Consider the following 15,016-nt stretch of genomic DNA (forward strand, 5'->3'; position numbering starts at 1 on the left):
GCACCCAAAACAGCTCGCAGCGACGTGCGCCGCCCTGGCAGCGCCCACATCCGGCCCTCCCCGTCCCCCTGCGCCAGGATTGCAGACAGAAGCGCGTTTGTGCATGGGAGATTTCGCCTTGGATTTGCCCCTCTCTCTCTCTCTGTGTGTGTGTGTGTGTAAAGTGTGTGTAAAGTGCGGTCAAGTCGCAGCCGACTTATGGCGACCCCTTTTTTGGGTTTTCATGGCAAGAGACTAAGAGAGGTGGTTTGCCAGTGCCTCCCTCTGCACAGCAACCCTGGTGTTCCTTGGTGGTCTCCCAAACAAATACTAACCAGGGGCGGAGTTTATCTCCCATCCAAATACTAACCTGCTTAGCTTCTGAGATCTGACGAGATCAGGCTAGCCTGGGCATAGATGCACATTTCCCCCCATCCATAGAATCATAGAGTTGGAAGGGACCACCAGGGTCATCTAGTCCAACCCCCTGCACAGTGCAGGATATTCTCAACTGCCTCCCCCACACACACCCCCAGTGACCCCTACTCCGTGCCCAGAAGGTGGCCGATGCCCTCCCTTTCGTGATCTGCCCACGGTCATGGAATCAGCATTGCTGACAGATGGCCATCCAGCCTCTGCTTTAAAATCTCCAGGGAAGGAGAGCCCACCACCTCCCAAGGAAGCCTGTTCCACTGAGCAATGGCTCTAACTGTTAGGAAATTCTTCCTAATGTCTAGATGGAAACTCTTTTGATTTAATTTAAACCCGTTGGTTCTGGTCCGACCTTCTGGGGAAACAAAACAACTCGGCACCCTCCTCTAGAAGATAGCCCTTCAAGTACTTGAAGATGGTTATCATGTCCCCTCTGTCTTCTCCTCTCTAGGCTAAACATACCCAGTTCCTTCAACCTTTCCTCATAGGACTTGGTCTCCAGACCCCTCACCATCCAAATCCTCAAAACTCTGCATGGGGGCTTATTTTTTAGTTCTGGTCATTTGGATGGGGGAAATCTAGAGAGGGGCAAATCCAAGGCAAAACTCCCCATGCATAAATGGCCCAACCACCCCTCTGGTTAACACTCAGGAAGGCTAACCTGGATATTGTGAACGCTCAACCACCAAGCACCAACCTGCCATCTGTGCCTAGGGTTACCAACAGACCTGGAGAAAAAAACACCCTGCCCCTTAAGGGTGCTTTCACACATGCCCAATTGTGCACTTTCAATCCACTTTAACAATCGTTTTGCAAGTGGATTTTGCCGTTTCACAGTACAATCCAGTTGCAAAGTGCATTGAAAGTGGATTGAAAGTGCATTATTCGGCATATGTGGAAGTGCCGGAGTCTTACTATGTGGAAACGGACAGTTGAAGCTTTTCAGGGCATGGAGGCCTGAAACAGGCCACATCCTCTATTAAGGGCCTTTTTTTCTCTACAGGCAGCTGGCAACTCCATGTGTACACAGCAGGCATCAAGAAATAGGCCTTGTTTAGCCTATCAACCTGCTCTACTAGGTTGATACCTGCGCACATAGTATATGAGAGACATATACTTACCAGGATTAGAACTAGAACCTATCTGACCAGATGGTTGAGTAACTGGTAATAGATTTTACAACCTATACACATGCCTGGTTGGGTTTGAACTGTTTGTATATGTATTTATTTATTTCTGTAAATGTGTGCAGGCTTAACATGGGTTTTAATTGACCACTGATGAAGGCCCAATAGGCCGAAACACGTTTGGTATGTGGTTACAGAGATCAACCCTAGGAAATGCCATTGTGCTATTTTAATGTTTTTCTTCCAAAATTTTGGTCCAGGCTTTGGGGCTGGCTTAAGTTACTGAAGGCTCTTCTCCGGGAAATTGATGTCACAATGACTTGCAGTTTCCGGAGAGAGAGAAGGGATGAGATAGAGCCAAGCACAGGTGCCAGTGAGATCATGGGCCTGGGAGCTTAGAAACATTATGAATCACGTTCCTGTGGTGTTATTTGGGTTTGCGGGCTTCAGTCTAAACCCAGTACCTTCTCCTATTTTGGCTACAGCTACCTAGTAATTGTTTGCGGAACTCAATTTGCAAGTGACCTACCTTTCAGGGGTGATTTCTCGATTTAATACCCGGTAGGGCTGCAGATTTGGTCCCTCGGTCTCCCAGCTGAGGGTTAGCTCAGAGAGGCTGGCGGCGGCTCATTACCCTGCACAGTGAGGATTCGCTCACAATGCATAGTTAAATTGTGGAACTCCCTGCCCCACGATGTGGTGATGGCTGCCAACTTGGAAGGCTTGAAGAGGGGAGTGAACATGTTAACGGAGGAGAGGGGTATTCATGGCAACTAGTTAAAATGGATACTAGTCATGATGCAAACCTACCGGTATTCTCCCCAGGATCAGAGGAGCATGCTGGGTATATTAGGTGCTGTGAAACACAGGCTGGACGGTGCTGCTGCAGTGGTCTTGTTTGGGGGCTTCCTAGAGGAACCTGGTTGGCCACTGTGTAAACAGACTGCTGGACTTGATGGGCCTTGGTCTGATCCAGCATGGCTTTTCTTATATTCTTATGAGTCTTGTGCATCATTTCTCTTGCACTTCACCCCAAAGCCTTCTTGTGGAACAAGGGGGCTTTGACAGTAGGTTCATGGTTTACCTCACCTGTGCACTGACATCACACAAATCCTGCCCTGCTGCACATGTGCTTCCCCCCCCACACACACATGCACTAGCTCCACTGGAGCCCTGTACTATGAATCCATACCTTCCTCACACATATATACAAGGTGTAGCGCCCTTGTGTGAACACACAAAGCTGCCTTCTACTGAATCAGACCATCAAGGTCCATCAAAGTCAGTATTGTCTACTCAGACCGGCAGCGGCTCTTCAGAGGTCTTTCATATCACCTCCTTGCCTAGTCCCTTTAAGTGGAGATGCCGGGGATTGAACCTGGGACCTTCTGCATGCCAAGCAGATGCTCTACCACTGAGCCACGGCATGCGTACCTACGCTCTGGGATGCTTCCACTTTGAAAATGCACAGGCTACCTCCAGCATCTTAATGATGCCCCCTTGCTTACAGCAGACACCCATCTTTAAAGGGTCTCTTCCCCCTTCCTTTGTCTCCAGAGCCTTCTATTCTGCTTTCTACAACAGAGTGCTGAATAGAAATAGCAGCACCTGGGAAAAATTGATTAAAAGCGCTGCATGGATGGAACAAATACAGCTAGCCTTATTATTCCCCGGGGGGGGGGGGGGTCCACTATTCTTAGCGTTCCGCTGCACATCAGTACTTATTGCAAGAAACCCCAATATTATTTGATAAAGCAGGAACCAGCAGCAAACTTGTTGACGGCTCCATGGGATTTGAAAGCAGTTGAGTTCTCACTTTGGAACCCTGGATGTTTATCTTGTGGAATATTATGGTGATTAACATTTGAGCCCCGTTTTTTTCTGCAGGGAAAATATAGGTTTAACTGAGAAGCTCCCGGAGGAATGATGACTGATGGCGCAACACTGTAATAAGGCTTTGCCCTTGGAGAACGTCAGGCAAGAATATAGCTCTTCGTGTGATTCTAATTTTAAATCTGAATTGTCTACTTATGGCAGAGAAGACTGCTCTTCGTTTTGTATGCTGTTGAAACAGCATGGTTTTAACTTTTCTATTTTAAGAAATTGGTTTGGGGTGGGGGGAACTTAAAAGCAGCAAGAACAATCACTTTAAAATTATTCCCATTTTCTCATAAAACCCTGGAATCAACCACTTGATGATGGGATGGGGCACACCCCGGCCCAAGCTTTCCTGCACTGAGCCCTAGATTTAGAAACACATTCCCAGGCTGAGCCAGACTGGAAATCTTCCTTTTAAACCCTGCGTGTGATGTGTTAGTAATTTGTGTAGGGCAGGATGGAGGAAGGGCCCAAAGCGTTCATGCTCCGCATGCAAGGAGGTCTCAGGGTCACTCACTGGCATCTCCCGTTAAGGGAACTCAGGAAGCAGATGTTGGCCAAGGCCTTCAGATCAGGAGAGCCACTGCCAGTCAGAGCATATAATACTACAGACTTAGATGACTCAATCGCCTGACTCAACATTATGCAGCTCAGTTGGCTTGTCGAACAGCCTCTTGAGAGCCAGCGTGGTGTAGTGGTTAAGAGCGGTGGACTGACCTGGAGAACCAGGTTTGATTCCCCACTCCTTCTCATGAGCAGCGGACGCTAATCTGGTGGACTGGATTTGTTTCCCCACTCCTACACATGAAGCTAGTTAGGTGGCCTTGGCCAAGTCCCTCTCCCTCAACCCCACCTACCTCATAGGGTGCCTGTTGTGGGGAGGGGAAGGTGATTGTAAGCCGGTTTGGGTCTCCCTTAAGTGGTAGAGAAAGTTGGCATATAAAAACCAACTCTTCTTCTTCTTTTAATATAAGTGTGCGTTTCAGCCCATGTGCAGGTTTTCCTTTCACCGTACAGTGCGGGTTTTTGCTTTAGCCGATCTCAGCCTCGTGTGTGCAATGGCTCGACACCTGGCCCGGCAAGGTTTGTTCTCCGAAACACACAGGGGCACGCGTACGTCTGCTGCAGAGAAATGCCCAGCCAAGAGGCTTGCATTCCACAGAAGATAAGGAACTGGAATTTGGTCAGGAGCTGGCTTTTATTAGATTATTTTCAAGGTCCTACCAAGGGCTTAACGAAACAAACGAGAGAGAGAGAGAGAGAGAGAGAGAGAGAATAAGACAACTGTTTGTCAGTAAATTCTTCAATGGTATGTTGGGGAGGGGGAATTTGTCTCTGTACTGAAATGTGAATTAATGAACGGAGAAGGAAGGGATCTATCTGTCCAGCCCAGGTACCACAGAGATGGACGCAAGAGAACTGGACAGCGGAGAAGCCAGGGGAAATAACCCCTGGTTTTCCTTTTTGATGTGCAGAAGTGAGAAATCAGCAACCCTTCTGTGTGTAGAATATGCCATTCTTTTCCAGCTTGTTCTTCAACAGCTTATTTTACTACGGATAAAGTTCATGTGGCTTCCAAGCCCCCTACCCCCCCAGACAGGATCGGAGTTCTGGGAGACTCTATTGAAACGCAGACATACACGCCTGGATCTACGCAGAGTCGGCTCTTCCCCCAGCCCACACATCAAAGCACAAAAGAGGAATTTATCAAACATTACAAAAAGGGGAATTCTCTCTTCACCAAAATGGTTTGTTCGACGTTGCCCTTACACTGAAAAATGTAACCTTTCCCCCAAGAGCTGAACTTTTACATGAGAGGCAAACGCATCCTTTTAAGCATTCAACCGATCTTCAGAGACGAAAAGTAATTTGTTAGAAATGAAAGCGTTTCTGGCTTGCAAATAGAAACAAAGAGAAAACGGGTCTTCCTCCAGGAAAAAAAAGAAAGTGAAGCAAAAAAAAAAAAAAACAAGCAGCACCTCTGATCAGGAGCACCCTACCTTCCTTTCACTCTAACTAAAAGTGCTTGAGTTGACCGTGTCAGAAAACCTACAAAGTTAGGTAAGCAGATAAGTCCCCCCTCTGAGCACCCAGAGATCCTACAGAAGACATCACTATTGCGCCCTCTACAGGCAGTGTGCGGTCTGTGAGACAAATGTGCTCCCCTTGCTAATGAGCAAAGATTGTGATAATTTAGCTGCTTCGTTTAAAAATTAGTGTCTAGTCCTCATCTCTGCAAACAAAAGAAAAAAAACAGCATGTAAGCCTTTGGTCTAAAGCTAAGAAACCAGGGGGATACTGAAGGAAACTATTTTTGCTGGTAAAATCTTGCAACCTTTAAGCAGGACTTGGTTTTGTTTTTAAAGAATGCTTTTTTAAAAAAAGTGTTTGCACTTAGAAATATCATAGCGGTTAAAGCAGGGGTTCCCTAAATTAAGTTTTTTAAACCTTTTCAAGACTATAAGTAACACCGGGTACAGTTACGTTACAAACTTAAAATGGATTTTCAATTGGGGTAATGGGCCTCGCTTTCCCTAGGAAGCCTCGGGAACTGAAATTCTGTGAGGATCTTGAGAATCTTACGAAGCTGACTCATCCATTCTAAGGGCCAGGATTCCTTGGGGGAGTGGAAAACCTGGCAGTCTGAGGTTTGGGGTGCTGCTATGCCTTTAGAGTTGGAAGGGAAAGGCAGAAGTCCGTCCTAACTGCGGTGACTCTTGTCCAGAGGCAGAAAGGATTAAAGCCGGGGGTGGGGAGGGGAATGAAGGAAGGAAAAGGAATCACACAGCCCGACAGCATGATGTAAGGTTCCTGCAAAATAATACATTTACACTGACCAACAGTGCTGCCTACGAACACAAAAGCTAGAACTCCTGCATGATTGTGGCGGGGAAGCGCAGGGGATAGATAAGTCCTGGGTCTCCTGGTCCAAAACTCACCACATCCCCGGAGGAGCTTATGTCTCCCATGGCAACTGGGAGACCCTCCTAGGGAGGTAATCCTCGCACTCTAGGAACGGTTGTCCTAGGGCACCCACACCACTCTGGGACAAAGTAACCTTAGCATGGATAGGCTCACTTGGGTAACACTCCTGGAGGCAACAGCCTCGGCTGAAGGGGTTAAGTCCCCGGCACGTCTTCCTTCCACCTGGAATATTACAAGAGCGGATCCAAAATGCTCAAGCCCCCATCCGAGCAAGCACCCCTAAAACTCAATAGTCCTCAAGCATGTGCAAGGTATTTTTACCAGCTGGAAAATAGAACACTAGTAAATAATACTTCTCGTATTACTGTCATCTCCACATCACGAGTCCCCTACCCTACGCTAACGGACAGTGAAGACAGGGTAGGCGAGCGTGGTTTCTGAGCGCATGAGTCAACAGTTGCGCCTCCAGAACGGGATTGCCTCTGGCTGCCACCAGGGTGGAGGTAGAGGAAAGCAGTGCAGGGGGCGGAGGGCTATATTTTCGGGCACTCCCGGCCCCCTGCTAGTCGATCCCCCGGTGCAGCTTAAGGTGCCGCGAGAGGTTGCTCAGGGTGATGAAGCCTTTGTGGCAGACGGTGCACTTGAAAGGCCGCTCGCCACTGTGCAATAGCCGGTGCCGTTTCAGGTAGCATTCGTGCCGGAAGAACTTCCCACACTCGGTGCACTGGTAGGGCTTCTCGCCGGTGTGCACCAAGACGTGCCGGTCCAGGTCCCGAGGGCTGCGGAAGTATTTCTCACACTCGCTGCATTTGTAGAGTTTCTTGCCCGGCCGCGCTGGGAACGTTCGGAGGTCCAGCTGGGGCAGAAGATGGCGCTCCAGCTCGCTGCCCGAGCCGGGGGTCGGGGCCGTGGCCACGGCGTGGCTCAGCTGGTGCTCCTCCAGAGACTGTAAATTCACGAAGGGCTGGCCACAAATGCCGCAGCTGAAGGAGGGCTCGCCCCCATGGGCAGTCAAATGAGCGGCGAGGGTGTTGCCGTTGGCAAAAAAGGTCCCGCATTCACACTGGTACAAGGTCTCCGGGGGCCGGGTGTCCGGTGAGTGGCGGTTCGGGCAACCTCGACTATGCTGCAGGACCCCTCCCTCTGGCTCCCTCTCTTTCGGCTCCTCTTCCAGGCTTTCCAGTTCTAGCTCCTTGTTGCCCTCCTGGACCTTGCCGGCACAGACTTGGCAAGCGGGCGGCCTGTCCTTGGCATGAGTGAGCTTGTGGCGCTCTAACAAGGACGCGGCGTTGAAGTCCCGCTCGCACTCTGGGCATTTAAAGGGCTTGATGTCTGTATGAGCCAGCCAATGGCGTCGCAGTTCAGAGGCCAACTGGAAGTGCCGCCCGCAGGCCCCGCAGCCAAAGGGGGCAGCCCGACCTCGCCCGGCGCTGCAGAGGTGTCCCAGGGGGCTCTGCTCTTTGCCGCAGGCTAGGCAGCGTGGAGTGGGTGGCTGAGGAGCTGTGGCGGCCGGGGAAGCCCGGTGCTGCCGCTTAAGGTGCCGGCCCAGGCTGCTGCGGGAGGAGAAGCGCAGCTCGCAGACGTGGCAACAGTACGGCTTCTCCCCGGTGTGCACCACCTGGTGGTGGAGGAGACCCGTGGAGTCCCGGAAGCCTTTCGGGCACATGGTGCAGCGGTAGGGGCGCTCCCCGGTGTGGCTCCGGATGTGGTTCACCAGGTTGAAGGAATGCTTGAAGCTCTTGACACAGTGAGGGCACTGGAAAGGCTTCAGCTCCGTGTGCCGGGCGAAGTGGCGCCGCAGGTCGGAGCGGTAGCGGAAGCTCTTGTCGCACTCGGAGCAGTGGAAAGGGGCCCGGGCGCCGCCGCCGTTGTCGGTCAGGAGCGACGGGTCGTCCTCGGCGTCAGAGTACAGAACCGTGCACTCTTCCACAGATCCGGCAGCAGCGCCGACTCCTGGTGCCTCAAGGGGGCGCTGGCCCTCTGGCCACTGTTCATCGCAGTTCTCCATTTACCCAACAGCGCCTCTGAAAAGCAGAAAGGGGACAGTCATAGAATTATAGAGAGGAAAGGGAGGAAAAACCCTACGAGTCCAAATCCTAAACATAACCCCCCCTTAACCACATGACACATACATGAAGCTGGCTTATACTGAATCAGACTCTTGGTCCATCAAAGTCAGTATTGTCTACTCAGACCAGCGGCGGATCTCCAGGGTCTCAGGTCTTTCACATCACCTACTTGCCTGGTCCCTTTAACTGGAGATGCCGGGGATTGAACCTGGGACCTTCTGCATGCCAAGCAGAGGCTCTACCACTGAGCCACGTCCCCTCCCCAATCCATATCAACAGAGGCAAACCATACAGCCTAATGTGCAAGTAGTTCAAAGCAAATAGTTACAACTGACTCACACATGAGGCCAAGGCAAGATCTTTAAGAGTCTGCATGATTGTGAAAATTGCCATTGATATAGGGTGGAGATGGGGGGGGGGGACAATACACATCAAGATGGTCTGGTTAAGATGATTTAGTACTTTACCGAGTACAAAAAGCCAGGTTCCTACCCTAACCAAAATTTGGCACAAGGGATCAAACAAAGTGGGGGAAGGAGATAATTTTGTTTCTGTGGCATATTCTTAGGCTGAGTTTCAGTATGGGCTGGGGACCAAGTGGTTCCAGTTTTAGCTTTTCCTGCCAGAACTAGAAGCTGAGTCAACGGCCTTGGGGAATTCTCTCATGGGTCTGAATGTGTGTGATCCCAGCTTCAAATCTTTGCCCGGCCACCATAGGAGTGGAACTTCAGGCAAATCACCCTCTGAGCTTCAAGTACAATCATTTCGCTAGCTTGATGGCTACTAGTAAAAATGGATACTGGATATTATAGTAGGTGTTGTGGAACACAGGCAGGATAATGCTACTGCAGTTGTCTTGTTGTGGGCTTCCTAGAGGCACCTGGTTGACCACTGTGTGAACAGACTGCTGGCCTTGATGGACGTTGGGCTGATCCAGCAGGGCTTTCTTTATGTGCTTATGGAGGATGGGGCTATTGATGGCTACTAGCCAAAATGAATACTAGTCATGGTGCATGCCTATTCTCTCCAGTATCAGAGGAGCACGCCTATTATATGAGGTGCCGTGGAACACAGGCAGGATAAGGCTGCTGCATTGTCTTGTTTGTGGACTTCCTAGAGGCCCCTGGTTGGCCACTGTGTGAACAGACTGCTGGACTTGATGGGCCTTGGTCTGATCCAGCATGCCCTTTCTTATGTTAACATGCAATTAATTGGGGCAATTTGGGGGGGGGGGTACACCATCTAAATATTTTGGGTAGGGATGAAAAATACTTAAAGTGTCTTCCTGTAGTCAGAGCAAAACAATATGCTCAGAAACTTTCTGGGAGCTGGAGTTCCTGATGCCCTTGAAAGGGATCAGGATTGTAGATGGGAGACCTTGCTTTGGGTTTATAAAATTAAATACAGGAACAAACCTCTCTCCAGTCCAAGGAACAGAGAAGTCCTGACTGTCACCCCCCCACACACACACACACAAAGTTATCCCACTTTAACTTTCTCCCAAACAACCCAAGAATCCTGGTTCCCAGTCACATGCCATTCACAAACACCCCAACAAGCTATTGGAACAAGCAACACTACAAACATTTGCTCAGGAGTAAAGACAGCTGTTGGGGAAAAATTGGAGCTCCAGTCCTGTTTTATACAAATTACAGAACAAGACAGAGCAAGTGACCAATAGGAGCAAAACAGCACAAGGATGTAAACTTGTGTTAACAGATGAACTGGTAAATTTAACTGCAGCTGTTCTGGCACCACTTCACAGGCAAGCTGAGGAAGCAGGAAAAAAATATATCTGGGGGCAGAAGGAGGTAAGAACATCTGCAAACCTATTGGTACCTCAGAGTCTCCCCTCCCACAGAGGAACCCAAAAGACCCAGCCTCCCTCATAAGATGCCATCCATACTGTTTGTCCTGTTAACCGCTTGCACCTTCCGTTAATTATTCTAGGATAACTTCTGCTGCATGGAGTTTGAGATCATGATCCCCCATGCATGCATGCATGCATGCATGCATGCACACACAAATATCCCTCACACCATTAACCACAACCATATATTAATGGGATATGGAGGAAACCCACTCATTTGCCCCTGCCCTGCCCCCTGGCTAAGCAAATAAATGCAAGTAGCGTGTAAGGAGGGGGTGTCCAACCTGCATTCAGTGATTTTGAGCAGCACCCCTCCTCTCCCCCCCCCCGTTCCTAAAGAACCCAGGAGTCCTGGCTCCCCTCCCTCTCTTGGCCCCTTTATCCTTTCTACCTCCGTGACCCACTTAGGACCCTCTCGTGCACTGTGGCAGGTATGGGGAAGGGGGGATCTCCCTGCTTGCCCCTTGCTTTGCAGAGGGGGATCCCTCCCCCTCCCCCGATCCTCCTTCGCCCCCCACCCCGGTACTCACAACTTCTTATAGGTGCCGACATGGTAGCGGAGGGGAGTCGCTCCTCTTCGGAGGAAGGGGGGGCAGAGCCTCTCCCAGCCCCCAGAGAAGTCGGCGGGGGGGGGGAAAGAGGTTGACCTCTTGCAACAGCCTGTCCCCCCCGCCACCCTCAAACCCAGCCCCTGTGGAAGTTAACAGGACACCCCACCCCCCTCCCCGCGCCCATCTTTTCTGTGGGCAAAGAGGTGGGGAGGGAGTAAGAACGGTCGCATCGCGGCCATCTTTACTGTGGGCATGTGGTAGCGGGCGGGGGGAGGCACCCGCGATCCTCCCGGAGGCGCCATTTTTGGTGTGGGCACGGGGGATGGAGGGTGATCGTTTGCGCAGAAGAGGATCAAAGGTCGGGCTCTCGACCCGCGAAAATCCAGAGCAGCGGTAAATCTTCACGATCCTTAATATTTTTTTAAGCCGGGAAACGGTTCGTGCATTGAAAAAAAAGATCTTGGTCCAAAGCCGTCGTATACTGGGACAAAACTGGCGAAAATGAATTTTACTAAAATAGTTAATGAGTTATAGAGATATTGTTATTTTTTTATATAGTATATTATTAATAATCAATAATTTTAATACTGTTCCAACACTTCTCCGGAAGTCAAATACTGGTGGTGGGATACACGTATTAGGGTGGGTGGTGGGTATTAAGAGTACTGTAAATTACTGTAATTTTACTGTAATAAATATTCAAAATAGTTAAAATAATTGTATGTACTCTTGCATTTTGTATTTTATATGTTTGTATTTTTTATTGTTTCTTTTGTTTTTTATTATAAAAATTAATAAAGATTAAAAAAAGGGCGGGGGGAATTGAGGCGCCATCTTTACTATTGGTAAAGGGAGGCGGGCGGAGAGCCGCCATGCGCGCTGTGGGCAACAAGCGAAGGACGGCCTCTTCGCTGTTGCCGGGGCAGCCGCGCGCGCCCCCTAGTCGCCATCTTTGAAACGGGCAAGGAAGGTTGAAGGTCTGATTCTGCGGTTCAAGGTGGCGCCAAATGTTCGTTCCGCCACGCAGAATTCAAAAATTTTAAAATCCAGAGATAAGTGCCGTTGTTAGTCTGATCAGAATAGTGTCCTGTGGGCAAAAAAGGGGATAGCATCCTCAGGGCTGTGCCCTCATTACTGCGGGAAAGAAGTGGGGGAAGTTTCGATTCTTTCATCATAAAAGGTAGAAAAGACCACATTCCAACCCCAACCCCCCACTTTTGGGGTGTGTTTTTCTTTTTGAGTTCTCAGCGCTGGAAATGGTTGCATCTTTTTTTCCCCTTTTCTCTTTTTTGCTGTTGCTACATGCAGAAATCCAACAGGTGAAGCTAGGGTTGCCACTCTCCAGGTGGTTTAGCTTAGATAAGGTAGGAAGTTAAATAAGAAGGCTTTGTATTTTTTGTATTTATTCTATTGTATTGTATTGTAAATTTAGATAAGTATACAGTGAGGCTTTTGGCTGAAGAAGCTGTTTTTAACAGCAAAAGCGTTGGTTTCATCCGGAGGACGCTCCCAGCTCCGTCTTGCTTCAGCTTCAATTAGGCTTCAAAATTTTCATCTGAAAAAAGAAAAACTCTATAAAATAATAAGTTTTTGTACTTACCTTGTAAAGTTGTTGTCAACCGAGATCGACTTCCTTTGAGTAGCAACCAGCTACTAGTACACCATTGTACTGTTTGTTGTAACCTTGTATGTTTTTGCACATGTAAATAATATCACTAATTTGCATATATCGCAAGAGCCGGTTACTATTTATTTACACAATCTCCAGGTGGTGGCTGGAGCTCTCCTGCTATTTTTGACGGATCTCCAGAAAACAGAGAGCACGTCTCCAGGAGAAAACAGCCGCTTTGAAAGATGAACTCTATGGCATTATACCCTACCCTCCCCCAAACCCCACCTTCCTCAGATTCCACCCCACAACATCTCCATTTATTTCCCAACCCAGAGCTAGCAACCCTAAGTTAAACTCATCTTGCTGCAAATTGGAGAAAGGTATGTTGTAGGGATGCCAACCTCCAGGTGGGACCTGGGGATCTCCAGGCATTAGTTCATCTCCAGTCTCCCTGGAGAAAATTGAAGCTTTGGAGGGTGGATTTGATGGCATTGTACCCCACTGAGGTCCCTGTCCTCCCCAAACTCCCATCACCAGATCTCGAGGAGTTTCCCAACCTGGATCTGGCAACCCTACCCCACATCTCCCACCGGAGGCCAGGGGTTCTGGAAACCCTAGTGTGTTGTGAGAATAAAACAGAAGATGGAGAGCAATGCCCACAGGCCGGACCTCCTTCGAGGAAGAGTGGGATTAAAATGTACTTGGTAAATGCAATACGGAGTGACCAGTTTCAAGTTGCTGCTTTTTAATGCGCTGTTTCCACAGCTTCTAACGCATTCTCAGATGCTCTTCTGTATCAGCCTTTCAGCACCAGATCAGCAACAGCCAGCACAGCACAGATTACTAAGGGGCAGTTATTTACATGAATAAGTAGAGGAAATGCCTTGTGTTCGACTTATTATTATTACAGTATTACTAATACAGTATCTACCTATCAAGGCCGTTTATAAAGGAAAACATAGTAAAAAGTACACATAGATGTTTTCCGCACGGAGAGGGCTTGGCGTAGTTGCACAGCTTCAACAGAGCTTCCACACAGCCCATTTCTCTGGTAGACTTTTAAAGTGGTGATTTTTAGAAAGCCGCAGGACTCCACTGGGCTCCTGTTTAGGTTGCAGCTTTACACAAAATTACCAAACACGAGATAGGACTCCTCACATCTCAGTCTTGGTAGCCTCCACCAGCCCCTTTCTCTATCCCAAAGAGTTAGAAGCCAAAGGGGCAAGCCTCTAATCTTCCTGGGATTACAATTGGAAGGTCAACCCTGCAAGGTAGGACACCTTCAGTGTGAGTTTCACCAAATTATTAGTTGGTAAGGCCACTTGCCCTGACCTGGATGGCCCAGGCTAGCCTGATCTCATCAATCTCAGAAGCTAAGCAGGGTCAGTATTTGGATGGGAGACCACCAAGGAATATCAGGGTTGCTGTGCAGTGGAAGGCACTGGCAAACCGCCTCTGTTAGTCTCTTGCCATGAAAACCCCCAAAAGGGGTCGCCATAAGTCAGCTGCGACTTGAAGGCACTTTACACACACAAGCGTAGCCACAAATGGGGAGCCAAGCAGCTCTTCTGCAAGTGAAAAAGGAAGGTGAGGTTCCCTTTGATAACCCCAAAGGCTCCGTTTGGGATCATGGGACCTTCACGTATGAAAGCCACGTGGAACGGGGAATGCCCTAAGGTGGGGAATTGGGCACGATTCTCGGTAAGAACTGGCTATCCAACCCTTGCTGTAAAAGGGCAATTTAGACATGCATGTTATTATGTTACATGCATCCACTGGCGACATGAGGGGATAGGAAAATTAATTAAAAGCTCTGAAAATTACAGCAAACAATGTGCAGAATGGAATAATCCTTAGTATCGTTTGGTACGGCTTCAGGTCAATTCACGAATCAAGGCAGGACGGAGCAAGATTGCAAAGCAGGAGTGAAATTTTTGGAAATACATTTTGTTTTTAGTTTTTTTTCCTGGAATAAGTAAAATGAAGAGACATGGTTAAAAAGGTAAAGGCACCCCCTTGCAAGCACCGGGTCATTACTGACTCATGGGGTGACATCATATTACGACGTTTACTAGGCAGACTGTTTATGGGGTGGTTTGTGATTGCCTTCCCCAGTCATCTACACTTTATCTCCTGCAAGCTGGGTACTCATTTTAGTGATCTTGGAACGATGGAAGGCTGAGTCAACCTTGAGCCAGCTACCTGAAACCGATTTCTGCTGGGGTCGATCTCAGGTCGAGCACATAGCTTTGACTGCAATACTGCAGCTTACCACTCTGCGCCATGGGGCTCAGTAATAATAGAAGATAATTGAAGCCAGAGGTGAAGAACACAGCCGAGAAGTGGTTGGGGCTGAAGATCGTTGGCTGAAACTCATGGAGGGCCCACAAATTAGGGTTGAAAAGCAAGTGTAGCGGTCTGTGAAATCTTTTGCTTCCCCAACCTAATTCAAGTAGGAAACAAGCACAGTTTTTTTTTCTTAGCGAATCAAATTTATTCAATATCAAAAAGGTTAAAAAGTACAACAAACGAGTCTCCATTACATATGACGGACAAATTCTCACAGTGACCAA

The 15,016-nt window shown here is 48.8% G+C and overlaps 2 protein-coding genes across 2 annotated transcripts in view; one reads left to right on the forward strand and one right to left on the reverse strand.

Annotated features, from left to right (window-relative positions):
* U2AF2 (U2 small nuclear RNA auxiliary factor 2) overlaps positions 1–15,016 on the forward strand; it is a 155,743-nt gene that overhangs the window by 14,744 nt on the left and 125,983 nt on the right. The gene's annotated exons all lie outside the window — the stretch shown is intronic.
* Positions 6,903–8,352, reverse strand: FIZ1 (FLT3 interacting zinc finger 1). Its single transcript, XM_056863992.1, has one exon. The coding sequence runs from the start codon at positions 8,347–8,349 to the stop codon at positions 6,904–6,906; it is 1,446 nt and encodes a 481-aa protein (XP_056719970.1). The 5' UTR covers positions 8,350–8,352; the 3' UTR covers position 6,903.

Source organism: Euleptes europaea, chromosome 18 (genome assembly GCF_029931775.1).
Source record: "Euleptes europaea isolate rEulEur1 chromosome 18, rEulEur1.hap1, whole genome shotgun sequence".
Taxonomy (NCBI): Eukaryota; Metazoa; Chordata; class Lepidosauria; order Squamata; family Sphaerodactylidae; genus Euleptes; species Euleptes europaea.

Coding starts and splice junctions, on each gene's coding strand:
- FIZ1 (XM_056863992.1), bottom strand. CDS start 8,349: ATGGAGAACTGCGATGAACAGTGGCCAGAGGGCCAGCGCCCCCTTGAG.